General features: G+C 42.0%; 1 protein-coding gene across 3 annotated transcripts in view; it reads left to right on the top strand.

Moving 5' to 3' along the window:
- ADAMTS3 (ADAM metallopeptidase with thrombospondin type 1 motif 3) overlaps positions 1–14,766 on the top strand; it is a 199,854-nt gene that overhangs the window by 161,813 nt on the left and 23,275 nt on the right. For all 3 annotated transcript variants that reach the window (XM_083174676.1, XM_083174681.1, XM_083174672.1), the window contains one exon: positions 13,525–13,688. In XM_083174676.1, coding sequence (XP_083030802.1) covers positions 13,525–13,688 — 164 coding nt within the window. The remainder of the gene's footprint in view (positions 1–13,524; positions 13,689–14,766) is intronic.

Here is a 14,766-nt window from a genome sequence, read left to right as displayed (position 1 = left end):
AGCGGGAAGCTGTGCAGGGTAATTCTGGGACACAAGCAGGAACAAGCACTAGGTAGGACTTGCAGCATTGGTGTCAGGAGAAAACTTCCTTGTAGCAAGATGCAGGGAGCAAGGCACCAGAGTCAGGAGAAAAAGAGCCAGGATCCGGGAATCAGCTAGGAGTTGTGAATGACTCCAAAGACTCATTGCACTGACACTGAACAGCCTAGGCAGATCCCCTATATCCCCAGGGGATGGCTGCCATTGGCTGTCAGCACAGGATGAGGAGGGAACCTCCACTCTGGGCCAATCTGTCTCCTGCCCTCAACCAAGATGGCGACGCCGGCCTCCCGGCACCACTACTGCTGCCATCCCTACCCAGAGCTGCCGCTACCCGCACACCGCAGACCGGAGCCTGCACACGCTAGCCGGCGGCGGGCGCGGACGGGTGAGTACTGTACCCGCCGCGCTCCGTCGCGGCTACGTGTGACAGTTGGATTGAGATTGTCGAAAACGGCCAAAACTGAATTTGGCCTCGTTTTAAAAAAAACCAAACATACGGATTGGCGGCTATTCTGCCGATTCACATGTCTTCCGATAGGTTAGAGCTGGGGTAGCCAACCCTAGTCCTCGAGAGCTACCAACAGTGCATGTTTTGCAGGTCTCCTAACAGAATCACATGAGCTAATTAGCTCCATCTGTGTATCTTTTAAAATGTGTCAGTGATTAATGAGTGCAGCTGCGCAGCAGCTAGGTTGTCTGGAAAATGTGCACAGTTGGTAGCTCTCGTAGGCTAGGGTTGGCTACCACTGGGTTAGAGCATTCAAAAAATGGAATAGGTCGAATCATGGATTTGACTAAAAAAAGTCGAAAACTGACATTTTCCGACAAACTCCAGTTTCCGACTCTAATTGAATACATCCCTATGTCTGTTCCTATATTTCCCCCAAAACATACAGAGATTAATTCTGGAAGCGATTCTTACATAAGGCAACACAAGAGTGTTAATAGTTACCAGTTCACAATTAGAGGATAGGAAAGTCCAATCAGTCCGGTCCTCAGACAATGGAGAAATTCACTGGTACGATTAATCTGATCTCCAGTTCACCACCAGAAGGTGGAATAAAAAAAAGATATTTGTCCGCAAGCAATATGTTGCATGTCACTGGTGAAGATTTACTTATCTCCTGTAAATGGATGTAAGGCCAAATTTGATATTGTTAAATCCAGGGCTGGTTCAGACACATTTAGTACTTTTCTTTGGAGCTGAATTGGTGTTAACAGGGATGGGCTGACGCATTTCACTGTGTCACAAATGCAGCTTTGTCAAAGATTAAACTGGTTTAATCCATACCGGGTTTATATATCAATCTAATGTGGTGAGTTGCTAGCACCTGCTCCTGGTAGTCAGTATGACCAGCACTATCGCAACACATGCGCACTACGGTACTGGTGCTTGGACATTCCTGAAAACATTGATCAATCAGGGCTGAATCAGACCCTTTGTCAAGAAGCCTCGAAACACTTTGGCATAAAGCTACAAGTCCTAGTTCTCTATTTTCATACTTTCTATAACGCTTTATACACACACATGGCCTTATTCTAGTTCACTCTTTCTGACTAAATCCTTCTTAGATGGACAAAACCATGTGCACTGCAGGTGGGGCAGATGTAACTTGTGCAGAGAGAATTAGATTTGGGTGGGGTTTTACTTCAAAATGAGATCTATATTGCAGTGTAAAAATAAAGCAGTCAGTATTTACCCTGCACAGAAACAATATAACTCATCCAAATCTAATTCTCTCTGCACATGTTACAGCTGCCTCACCTGCAGTGAACATGGTTTTGTCCATCTGAGAAGGATTTTGTCAGAAAGAGTGAACTAAAATAAGGCCCACAGGATGATAACGTTTATTAATTAAATCGTCAATAATTTCCCTTGAACACCTGAGCGAACGATAGAGTGCATACACACTGAAAGATATAATAAAAATTGAGCTGCATATACTGATGTTGGAGGGCACTGTTATTGACTCGCAGGAGCACGCATTGTTTATGATATTGAACGCACACACTTGACGATATTAGAAATGATATCTCTCAGAAGGGCCAAAATGTGCAATATTATTTGTAATATTGCTTAGTGTGTATGGGGCTTAAATGTCATGTACACTGTAACTACTTATTCTTTAATCATGTATATATAATATACTGTTCCAACAATGCAGCAGCATTGGATTAAGATATTTGGATTTAGTGCAGTCTACTTTATACAAGCTATGAGGTATACTTGTGACACGAGTGTAGAAGTGTCACTATACAGGAGTTCTGGAGAACTGCTCATATATACAAAAGGAAAACTACTGGAGGGAAGTTCAAGCTATTATAAATTTTGTTTATTCATACTAAATCTTATTTGTTCAATTGGGTGATAGGCCATGGATGAAGAGTGTTGAATTCATGGTTAGTATATAATATAAATGACATTGCGCTGAACTTATTATTAACAACTGTATAAGGAAAATTATTTAATTGTATAGCAAGTAAATTTAAAGTACTGGACCAAGGCTTAAATTAGTATTTTTCTGACAACTCAAGGCCGCTCCAACTTCATCCATCTGTCAACTGTATCATAGAGATTAGGCATTCTGCCCATAGCTGGATTTTGCTGAATTTTGCCCCACATTTGCAGTCCACAATAATCTTCACCAAAGACTTGGATTGCCCTGACCTTTGCTATATTCCATATTTAACTATTAAATAAATCAATGTATTTTACGCCTACTCTGAGCAAAACTAAAGATAAAGTACAGATATGCCCTCAGACATCTTTCCTGCAGTCAAGCCAATAATTGTGTTAATCGCAATGGGACGAGGACACATGAGGAGACTTCTAATAAATTTGATATATGGTACTTGTATATCTGTTTGGAACGGAGTCTCTGAATCTGTACATGATGTGCTACAGTGTGGTAGCTGCAGCTTCTTTCTAATACAAGTTCTGTTCTGCCCTGTATAAAGACTCAGTCACACACCAGTATCATATCCACTTAATCAGCACAGTCTCCTCGTGTATCCAAGTCACACTGATTTGTAACTATGATGCATTTACGGCAAAAAGACACCCAACGTTGGCAGAGTTGAACAGGACCTGCCAGCTCACTCCCTCCAGGCATCTTGCACTCACGGTGTAATGAGGCTAGATGTATGAGGATGCATCTGTAAAAGAGAGAAAATAACAAAGACATTGCATGCATGAAAATCCATCAGGAACTGAAATTCTCTTTCAGGCATGTGTTTCTTTTTCACAAATTTGGTCCTCTTCAGAACAGATGCACATGGCAAAGTGCTTGTGAATTTGAGCTCAGCATTCCCTATATTGTACCCAATTTCTAATTAACTGAATTAAGGCCCATACACACTAAGCAATATGGTACTTATATGTTAGTTGGGCGCCCACTAAGCTATTTGCTTAGTTTTACGGGTCCCATAATGGGGCTCGCGACGCTCGCCACGATTCGGGCACGGTGGCTCACTGCGCTTGCCACACTATATAAAATAAACCCCATGCGGACATGTATAGTGGAGGTATGTGCATACTTACTATAGTGGGCACCCAACTAACATATAAGTACCAGCAATATTTTAAATCATATCGTTCATTTCCCCCTTTATGAGCTATATCGCTTAGTGTGTATTCTAAATAGCGCCATGCATGCCCCCTTTCGTAGGTCATTAACCTGTACAAACATCCTGCCTGCACAAACAAGAGAGCACATCATTAACAGGGGACAAGCCACATAATGCACTCCCTCTTGCCGGCATCGCGTAGTCTTGTACCCGGGTTTACTTCCTTGTCTCTTTGGGCCTTATTTTGGTTCATTGATTCATTCTTTCTGACAAAATCCTTCTTAGATGGACAAAACCATGTGCACTGCAGGGGGGCAGATGTAACATGTGCAGAGAGAATTAGATTTGGGTGAGCAATTTTGTTTCTGTGCAGGGAAAATACTGACTGCTTTATTTTTACACTCCAATATAGATCTCACTTTGAAGAAAAACCCCACCCAAATCTAATTCTCTCTGCACAAGTTACATCTGCCCCACCTGCAGTGCACATGGTTTTGTCCATCTAAGAAGGATTTTGTCAGAAAGAATGAACCAAAATAAGGCCCTTTGTTCTATTTTTAGAATGTTTTGGGGTATTTCTCTTCCCTTTCCCCACAAAGTATCTTTTTCCATCCAAAGCATACTTTGCCGTCTTATACGACCTCCCATCTGTTATTCTCCACTAATTTCTTTATGAAACCTGATAAGTATGAGTTTTTTGAACAATAACTTCAGTGAAAACACATATTCCCGCTTTATGCGGACCCTATGTGATTTTACACAGTTACGGGTTAGATCTCATGAAAAAGGGCTAAAACCTGTTTTTTCATGTGACCAATTTTGGTGGCTAAAAGGATACCTGCCAAAATCTCTGCAGTATCCAATATTACAAATTATTTACAATAAATGGCAGTGAACTGGGCATAAATTGTTTGGTACAGATGTATCCAAGCATGTATACACCATATGGTGTGATGTATCTGATGCAGCTGAGATGTTCCAAGAGAAGTAACGCACCATTGGCCATATGTAATAGCCTCGGAGTTCGGCGGTATTGCGGGATGCCAGCTAAACTCAAAAGGTTTTTTTAAAAGGGCAATTATTTACAATGCAAAACCATGCCTTGTAAATGATCGCCCCTTTTAAAATGCTTCCACACAGCCGCCGATCTCAAAGGCTATTAGATTTTAATTTTGCATCTTATTCATATGCATCAAAACACCGCTCACTGTGTACAAGACAAATTTACTGCATAGGAATTTGTTTTAAACACACACAAAGTAACAGGTGAAGCACAATGGGACGTGACCAGAGAAAAATCCACTGGCATCAGAGCCCTTCGTACACAGATTCAAACTCTGGACCTGTTTCATATATGTACGTTTGCATTTGCAGCTGTGATTCACTAGCGGTTTATGTGTGAATCACCGCCTTAAATAGTGTCACAGCCAGTGAAATTGTTGCTACACCTATCAACCTGAGAATACATCACCATTGATGCAACATCAGATGTACTTTGACTAAGTCTTGGACTGTGCAGATTCTGGTTTAACTTTTTCTCGGAAAGGTGTTTTTGCAATTGGGAATGCAGCTACACTCAGATACCCCCCTTGAACTTTCATAGCAAGACCATGGATTTGCATATACCCTCTCACCCCAGAAACTCCCATGGATTACATGACATGCGAATGCCATCCAAAACTGTGGCTTATATGTACGCAGTAATGATATTCACACACGGTGCGAATTGGGCTATCGATTTTGACTATATATTAAAAATCAATAGCAAGTTAGTGCAAATCGCACAGTGTTTTCCCACACCCCATCCCGATGCATGCCCCACTCACATCAAAATCGAAAGTAGAAATAGGCTGCAGCACAGTCTATCTCTACTATGTCGGAACAAGGGCCATGCTGCTCAGTGCAGCATGACCCCCCCGCCTCTCCCAGCCGATACCAGCACCGGCTGTCCACTGATATCGAATCAATATTAGTGGCCGCCAGATTGCACTGTGTGTACACACCGTCTTAACTCTGTATTATGCACAGTATTAAAAACGTACTTGTGAAAACATCAGCTTAACTTAACTATGTATCAGGCCCTCATCTTAATGTGAATAATGTAAGTGCACATTGTAAGCAAGAAAGCATTGCGAGTTGTATGGAACTTGTTGCACTGTGAGGGACTATTTGGCGCGACAAGAGCAACTGTGCAAGGAGACACATCTGTAAATGTGTATCTTTTCCGAGTTCTGGAAACATTAGTCCTGGGCCTTTATTAGTTCTCTGAAATTGTGCAGGCTGGACAAGTCATTTTTCCCTCTATAAAATACTACAAAGGATGAAGAGAATATAGAGACAAATAAGTTCAACAAAAAAGTAAAACAGAGTAGATCTATTCCATATGCTGCTGTTATCTCTTTAGATCTAAGAAATCCATAGTGGCTGCCCTTCTGGTTGAACCCATCGGGAGTGGACAGCCAGGTCAGCACAACGGGGCAGTTTGTGGAGGCGGAATAACATTATCGGCCACCCAGACACCCACTTTACTCAGTAATGCCGCCCATACACGGTGTGACGGACAGGTGTGATTCGCGCTCTTGCACACATCACATTGCACAGCACATAAAGTATGTGCTGGCCGTACTAGTATGGGCTGCCCATAAAGTATGTGCTGCATCGCATCTAGTTCAAATCACACAGAGTTTATCGCTCCGTGTATGGGCGGCATAAGACTTGACCACTCTTTCAAGCAGTGTGAGCATCAGCTGTTTGTCTGTGAGCCTCCTGGCTGTTCCAGTAGAATACGCAAGTATGAGTACAGTATATGACAATATTTACAGTCCTTTGTCTAGTTAGAAATAAAGAGCCATCAAACTTGTATATATTCAAGAATACATTAAATATACAGTAGATGACAGCTTGATGTACTTTAGCTGTACTACAGTTGGCCTTTTGTAGCATTAAAATAACTCAATTCACATACTATTATTGTATGTAGCACTGTCATCCATTGGAATACACATCATTTTTTTTTATATACATGTATTTATGCTGGATTTATACAGTATATTGCTAAAATAAACAAATACCTACACTTCAGGGAATTACCAAATACATATACAGTATCCCCATGTCCATTAGAATATAATGCAAGACTTGTGCAATATTTTAATAAGACTATTGTTTGCAAATAATCCCTAATAGAGGGTACACATAGTGAGATATGCACTGTTTTTCATATACAGAAGCAATATCGAATAGAAATCGAATGCTTTCAACAGCATTCAATGCAGATTCGATCCCAATGCTCGTTCACGTATAGTGGAAAGCAAAAAGAAAAATAGTCTTGCCAGTCAAGACTATATAGTAGAAATCGAACGGCATATCAAATCAAATGCCAGATCTAACCGTGTGTACGCACCTTAAGAGGGGAAAACCCATCTTGGATCACACACTTTATTTGACATCACTGATTACCCTCTTCTACTGCTATACTTTATTCTATGTCTTTGCATCATAGTTATTTTCACACTCACTACTGTACCTACTCAATTCCCTCAAATCCTCTACATCTGGCATACTGTATGCTTGTATCTGCTCTAAATATACTTTGGTATCCCAGAAGGCTCTGTTCCAAGCACTGTCTCTCTATGCATTTCTTCTCTTGGTGAACTCATGTCATAATTTATTCTCCATCACCACCTACATGCAGATGACACCCATATCTCCCCTTCCTCCATGTAATTTACCCTACTCTACAATCATGTACTGCATGGCCAAGTGTCTCACATCCCGTCACTCGCCTTTTACATATTACTAGAATATGCCCTGTTCTTACCCAAGTTGCTATTACTGTAAAAGTCTTTTCCATTCTCTGATCATCTCTAGCTTTGACTACTGCACTCTCAACCTCTGTGGTATTACCTCACTTATCTAGTCCTGATTCAAACCATCCTGAATGCTTCAACAATAGTTATCCGCCTCTCCACCACTTTACATTTACTGCACTACTCTGAATATCCCCATACAGTTTGTACAGAATAGGCTTTGTACTGTACATCCTCCAGAATCCAATGCAAACGACATACCTACGTACTGTACAAAGCCTTCAATGGTACCACCTCGTATTACATTTAAAACCTACTCTTAATATGTCTTAAACACTCTTCGACTTTTCTACTGACCTGTACCTAATCACATTTCTTTACTCACCTCATATTCCCACCTACATGACATCTCCTGTGTCACTGCACACTTAAGTGGATGCTTCATCAGGCTCTACCCCATCATCTTGAAACATTCTGTGTAAAACCTAAGTCTTTTCTATAGTGTTTGCTGCTAATTTCTTGGTTTTGTCCAAGCGCTCCCTCAAAACCTACTTCTTCCGACTAGCCTATCCCTCCTCCTCTTAACCTCTTTCACTCCTCCTATCCTGCCTAACCTACCCCTCCATCCGTTCCTACTTATCCTATTGTTTTTCGTTCGTCCACCCACCTATTTTTAGTATGTTAACTCTTATGAGTAGGGCCCTCCTTCCTCACGTACTCACCCTACCTCTTTACCTCACCTGTGCTCCTGTCCTGTTCTTCCCTTCCTCTACTTCATCTTCAGTCTCCTCGACAATTTTGACACCTACTTCAGAACTGATGCTGATTTTAGTTCTACCAGCTAAACCCCTACTTATGCTGTATTTTATCAGCACACCCTGTACGTTACCTTGTAATTAGTTTTTTTTGTTTGCTACGTACGGCGATGCGTCCACTTTGTGGCACCTTATAAATAAACGAACTACTACTAGTCTCCACTACAAGCTTAACTCAACCCTCTTGTATTATCTATACCCTATTCCCACTAAGTTGTAACCACTGGCCACTCCAGTGGTAGATCTGCAGTGCAGTCCAAAATTTAAATAGGGAAGCAACTCCAACTGCAAGTGAGTCCCAGCTGGCAGTGTTGCAGGTTGCAGTTGGTGTGGCTCCTATTTGGACTGCGCTTCAACCCCACCTTTGTAGCTGTATCTCTTGATCTTGGCCAGAGGAGTCCAGAAAGGTAGGTGGGGTAATACTAATTAGCTGTAAACTATTGCCAAGCTTGTCTGGGAAGCCTGCTTTATTGCCACTAACATAGAACAATGCCCCACTGAGGTAGAACAAGACCCCACTTAGCCTGGGCGCTGAGTGAATACTGCACACTGTTTAGAATCGTTTATAGGTATATCAATGATATGTACAGCAACAGTGGCGTAAGTTTGTCCCAGTTGCCCGGAGGCAAGATGAGTATTGGTGCCCCCCCCCCCCCCCCACACACACACACAACGTTATTCAAAATATATATATATATATATAGTCTGTTATGAAATGTATATTATATACTGTATGTATATGCAGAAAGAGAGAGAGAACACATATATATTTCAGAACTCAGCAACAGAAGCGATTTTGATGGCTTTCAATTAATGGATTTAAACTAGCAGTGGAGCAGAGGTTCCCCCTTGAGTGCAGGAGCCCGGCGGCAGATGACTCTATTGCCTCCCAGAGTTCTGCCTCTGTACAGTAACAAACAGAGGAAAAAGCATAATTCTTAACATATGGGCTATAAATTTCTTGTGTCCAACTTCCCAAAGAGGGGGCACAGGATATTTACAGCGTTTATGTTAAGGTTGATGTCTGTCTTAATTTGGGGTACATATTATTGATGCATCTATATACCATTCATTAGTGAAGTTTCTTAACAGTGTGAGGCCATTATTGTGTGGCATCCATTCAGTGGATCATGTTTTTCTGATACACTTGTATTGTTGGGTTATCACATGCAATTTAGGACTTCCGGGGAGTTGCCTGGAAGTCCTTTTACATTCGATAAATCGCATGCACTATCCATTGGAATCAGGTGAAAAGTGGGCAAATCGTGACAGGGTATGGGCACCTTAAAGCCTCATACACACTAGATGATTTTTTTACAAATAATGCTTATTTTGAGCCTGGTGAGTTTTATTGTTTAAAAAACCTTTTAGTGTGTATGTATAATATTGTTAATTATATGCACTCTCTTGCATAATTAAATACCACACCACATGGTTAATGAACACCCCCGTCATCTGAGCTGCATGCTCAATTTTGACTATATAGTCAATGAAGCATGCAGCAAGGGGGGGGGGGTGGCTGACGTCACTGACTGTATTGTTTACTGTTATCATTCAGTGTGAATGCACAATATAATTTGCCCGGGTTCACAGCCATTACACCATCCATGCTGGGGAAGCACAGATGGTGTAATGGTTAGCATTACTGCCTCACAGCATGGGTTTTATTCCCACCATGGCCATAACTGTGCAGGCTAATTGGCTCCCCAAACAAAACCCTAGAATGAATGTGTGCGTGTGTACATGTGATAGGAAATATAGATTCTAAGCTCCACTGGGCAGAGACTGTTGTGAATGTTCCAATATTCTCTGTAAAGCGCTGCGGAAGATGTGCAATTAAAAAAAATTGGCAATGTGATGCCTAAAATATTAGAAGGTAAAATATTCCAGTTGGCCTCCTCTCTTACAGAATTAATAATTATGCCTATAAGGTGGACAGAAGGTCAAAACTCCAATAGTGCTTCTGGTCTCTCTCGAGGGTTTTATCTTTTCCCGGATGAATGACCTTCTGTCCACCTTATCGGTATAGTTATTAATTCTGTAAGAGACTAGGCAAACTGGAATATTTTACCTTCCAATATTTTAGGCATCACATTGCCAATTTTTATGAATTGCACAATAGAAAATGGATGTATTAAATAAATAGGGCATATCAAGCCTCGAACAAAAAGAGGTTTTGGAGAAATTACCAATAAGAAGTTGACAACTTCACTCAATTGCTTTAATCATATACAGAAAGATTATTGTATTCCCTGATGAAGTCTCTATGAGACGAAACACGTTGGAAACTATCTACATGCAATTTTACTCTGACAATCCTATGAAGACAAATAAATAAGTGCTGGAAGATATCTCCTATGTGCTTCATTGGATGTGGATCTCTTATTTGGACATTTATATTCTAATATTGGCGCCATACCACTATTGGGTACAAATATTGTGCTCTGTTTGTTCCCTACCCCTCAGGGAACTCAGTGGTGAGGCTGCCTAATACCCCAAAATAAGTTTTTTAAATAGGCTATTAGCGCAATTTAGAATATTGGGGATATATATATATATATATGTCTATTTAAAATATTAGTAGCTGCTAACACATGCATGTTCAGCATATATATATATATATATATATATATATATATGTCTATTTAAAATACTAGTAGCTGCTAACACATGCATGTTCAGCAACATTGGAGTTATATTTAGAAGCCACTAGAGAATGTTTTCTGCATAATCATGGGTTCTCTATTGTAACTATTTATTAAATGAATCACATGATAAAAAATATTTTTGAAGTAATTTACTAAAGGATAGAATGCTGCATACATTGTGCGGTGCTATCAAAATATACTGTAGGTACAGAATTTGTAAATAGTGTTCTGTCAAAAGGATAATGATTCATTTCTAATGCCTGTGGCTAATGGATCATTTTAAAATTTCGTGACTCTTTTTGGCCATAGCGTTTTAAGGCATCTGAGGACACGTAACACTAAGTGCCAGCTTACCTTGACTGCAACTTTCTTCACTAAAGAAATAGCGGCCAAAATACAGCTGGTTAAACTAACTGACAATTTGATCAACTGTTAAAGAAAAAAAAGGATATGCTGCCCTCTAGTGGCACAAATACACTCATATAGGGGCTAGACAGAATTGTGTCCTAATGTATCATTCAAAGTTTTTTACATAGTCACATTGTAGTTATGATTGGGTCTGTATGTCAATTATTGGTTAAGATATTTCTATATGTTTATTCGGTACTTATGTAATATCTGGGCTCCCGTTTTTCTTATGAGATCGCGTCCCCTCGCGGGGCTCGCTGCGCTCACCACGCTTCGGGCACGGTGGCTCGCTGCGCTCGCCACACTATATAAAATCATCTCCATGCGTAGTTGGATAGTAGGGGTATGAAAAAATGGGGTTCATTTAACATGGGAGTCCAGATAATACATAAGTACCGTTTATTCTTCTAAGGAGCAAGTAATCAGACGTAAACAGACAATTGGATTTTAGTGAATGCCAAAGTTAATTTGGCATTTTAATGTGTCCATGTCTTGCTACCACATGGCTGCAGACTGTCACTCACATGACACCTGCTGTCACTCTGCATGGGCAGCTTTATGGGCCGATTCAGACCGGTTTGTTAGGGTCTGAATTTGGCCCTGTTTTCGATGGTGGGGGTTTGCACATGCACGAATATGCACATGTGCAAACCCACTGTGCGTATGCTTTCAGCAAGTATCACACACACCAAGGCATTCACACTGTGAGGTTAGGGAAGGGGGCGGGCAGGGGCTTGGGTCAGGGGAACTCCCAGCGTTTTATGGGTGAGCCATTAAAACGCTGGGTGTTCCTCTGAATGCAGTAGTGTCGATATCTGCTCGGGACAGGTGGCTGATGTCACAGGGCAGCCGCCGATCACCGCTCCCTGCCGTTTTAGTGATGGGGATGCATGAGCAAGATTCAGCCAGTTCGCAGTCCACCACTCTGCTCCAGCACTGGTGATCTGAAAGGCTGGCGGACGGCAGACTGGGACGCAAGAGCTTCTCACTTGCTCACGCTTCCCCATCAGCAAAAAGGTGGGGAGCGGTGATCAGCGACTTCCCTGCCCGTCTCTGCTTTAGCGAGAAGGGCAGGGAGCAGGGGCAAGCTGTTGCAGATGGGCAGTGAGCGGGGGAGATGGACGGAGGGCTCTGACAGAATGAAGCACTCATGCATCTCGTGTGCACGTGCCCCCTTCTGTAGGAGGGAGGCGGCTGGTGGGGGGTGGCGATTGGCAATAAAATTGCCAGGAGCAGCTCAAATGAGAGCTGCTCTGTCTGTATGCAGTCTAGTGAACTGGTCTGAATCAGAACCGTAGTCTGCTACTACTGGTCACATTTTACCCTATTTACTGCACAGGACAAGGGTGGTTTTCATTGCAATGTATCTTAAAAATATGAAGGACAAATCCACCCACCTAAACAGAGAGGACAGATCAAAAAACAGCGACAATGTCCAATGTCATTCCTGTTTTTTATTTAAAACAAATTCTAAAAATATGAGAGGAACAATTATCTCTTCAAATACAGTATCTCACTAGATGTAACCCCCTTATGATACAGAAAAATAATTCCAGGGAAAGGCGAAGATCTCTTTCAAATAATGCGGCCCCTTAGTACTTATTTATTGTCAGCATTACAGAAAACTCACATATTCCATATGTGTGCCCTATCATGCCCATAATTGTCCCCTCTAAAAAATAAAGTGGCTCCTTAGCACCTATTTTCTGATAACCAGTAATCAGCTCAGTGGCGTAACAATAGCCCCGCAGACCCCGCGGTCGCGGGGAGGCGCTGAGTGGGGGCGCCGGGGGTCTGCGGGGCTATTGATATGCTGCACTGCTCGGGAGTCACGTGAGTCATGCTCCTCCCCACCCCTTATTCGCATCACACATGCTTGTCCTGTCCCCTCCTTCTAAACTGGCTGCCTCCCTGAGGACAGCCAGAAAGTCGGCAACCCTGGGATTAGTACATAGACCTCTTAAAGCTGTATAAAGTCACAAATGTAGCATAGGCATAAACACTTGTAACTTATCATGGACATATACTGTACACACAATAGCAAAAAATAGCATTATCAAGGCAAGAACAAAAACTTGCCCTTAACCTGGAATAGAATTATAATCTATAAAGAAAAAGAGAAAATATTTGCACAATTCAACTAAAATCCAATAATCTTTAAATACTAATGACACATTATGTATTATATCTCATGATTTATTGAGCATAAACACAATTATTTTCTTTCTTCATAAGCCATTAAAAATCAGGCAACAGGACATTACATTCTCAATGGAAAAGGCGAAGAAGTCAAGTCACGATCCTTTATAGATCTTGGTGTAGAGTGGGAGTACATTATTGAAGATGACATAGAAACTGTGCACACAGATGGACCATTACATGATGCAATAGTGGTGCTGGTAAGTTATATTACTTTGGTTATTGTCATATACACATATGTTTTTTTTTTAATTGATAAAAACCAGGCTTGGTGGATGAAACATATCTCATCTCATTAGATGCAGTGCACATGGGGACCCGCCCTGGAAATTATCGGAGGACCACGTATGCACGAGGCCTCATTGCGACCGCAGCCAGAACCGACCTGTCATCATAGGCCATATGCTGGCTGATTGACAGCCGACTATTTTCTGGAAATGTGCCGCACAAAAATGCAGACGGGCCCACCCATTGGGAGGGACGGTCTCTGACGTCATCAGCGGCCCCAATCTCCCCACGGCCATCACAGTGCCAAGTGTTGACTTAAGCAGCACTTCCCATAGGGGCTGGGGGTAAATCCATTTAATGGTGGGTGAATTTCTCCCTCTTCACACGGCTGCCTTTTGCAGCCATGCACAGAGGCAGCCCTCCTCTCAGGCAGGGAGGGGACTAACTGCTCGCAGGGCTGCAGACAGTTCTGTGAATCAGCCCCACTGCTTTTTTGCATCCTGCAGTATTCTGAGCGATGTAGTATTCATTGTAGCCACAGGCCCATACAGCACACAGAAGAGTGCAAGGAGCTATAACCACATGTTTTCAGGTTATACATTGCAAAAATAGTGAATGAATAACTACTACATAAAATACTTGGTGAAAGAAAGGCAACAAACTCATTAGCATCCATAGAGCACAACTGTGAGTACCTCCCAAGCAAAATATGAGGGATTAGTTGGAACCGGGTGCAAAATGTATTTTTTTGGCAAAGAATTGTGTCAATTGATATGGGAACTATCTCAAACCCAGCACTGCAAAGCATGAACACTATGGAGCGGAGACTTCCGGTTCCTGTAGCATGGAGTAGGCTGCAGGGAGAGCGAGCTCCGTTACCCCCCCTCCAGGAAAAAAAGAAACCCATGTTAAATCCTACCAGATGAGACACGGCACATGCGATGCACCGAGCCCCTGAAGCCTGCCGGCACATGGCCTGGTGAACACCGCTACTGAATATTGCCTGGTGGGATACAGATGCCCCCACGACTTGCCGAATTACGGAGCGGC

Source organism: Crinia signifera, chromosome 1 (assembly GCF_055691185.1).
Source record: "Crinia signifera chromosome 1, ASM5569118v1, whole genome shotgun sequence".
In the NCBI taxonomy this organism is placed as follows: domain Eukaryota; kingdom Metazoa; phylum Chordata; class Amphibia; order Anura; family Myobatrachidae; genus Crinia; species Crinia signifera.
Note: the sequence above shows the minus strand (reverse complement) of the source record. Positions and strands in the feature narration are given on the sequence as shown.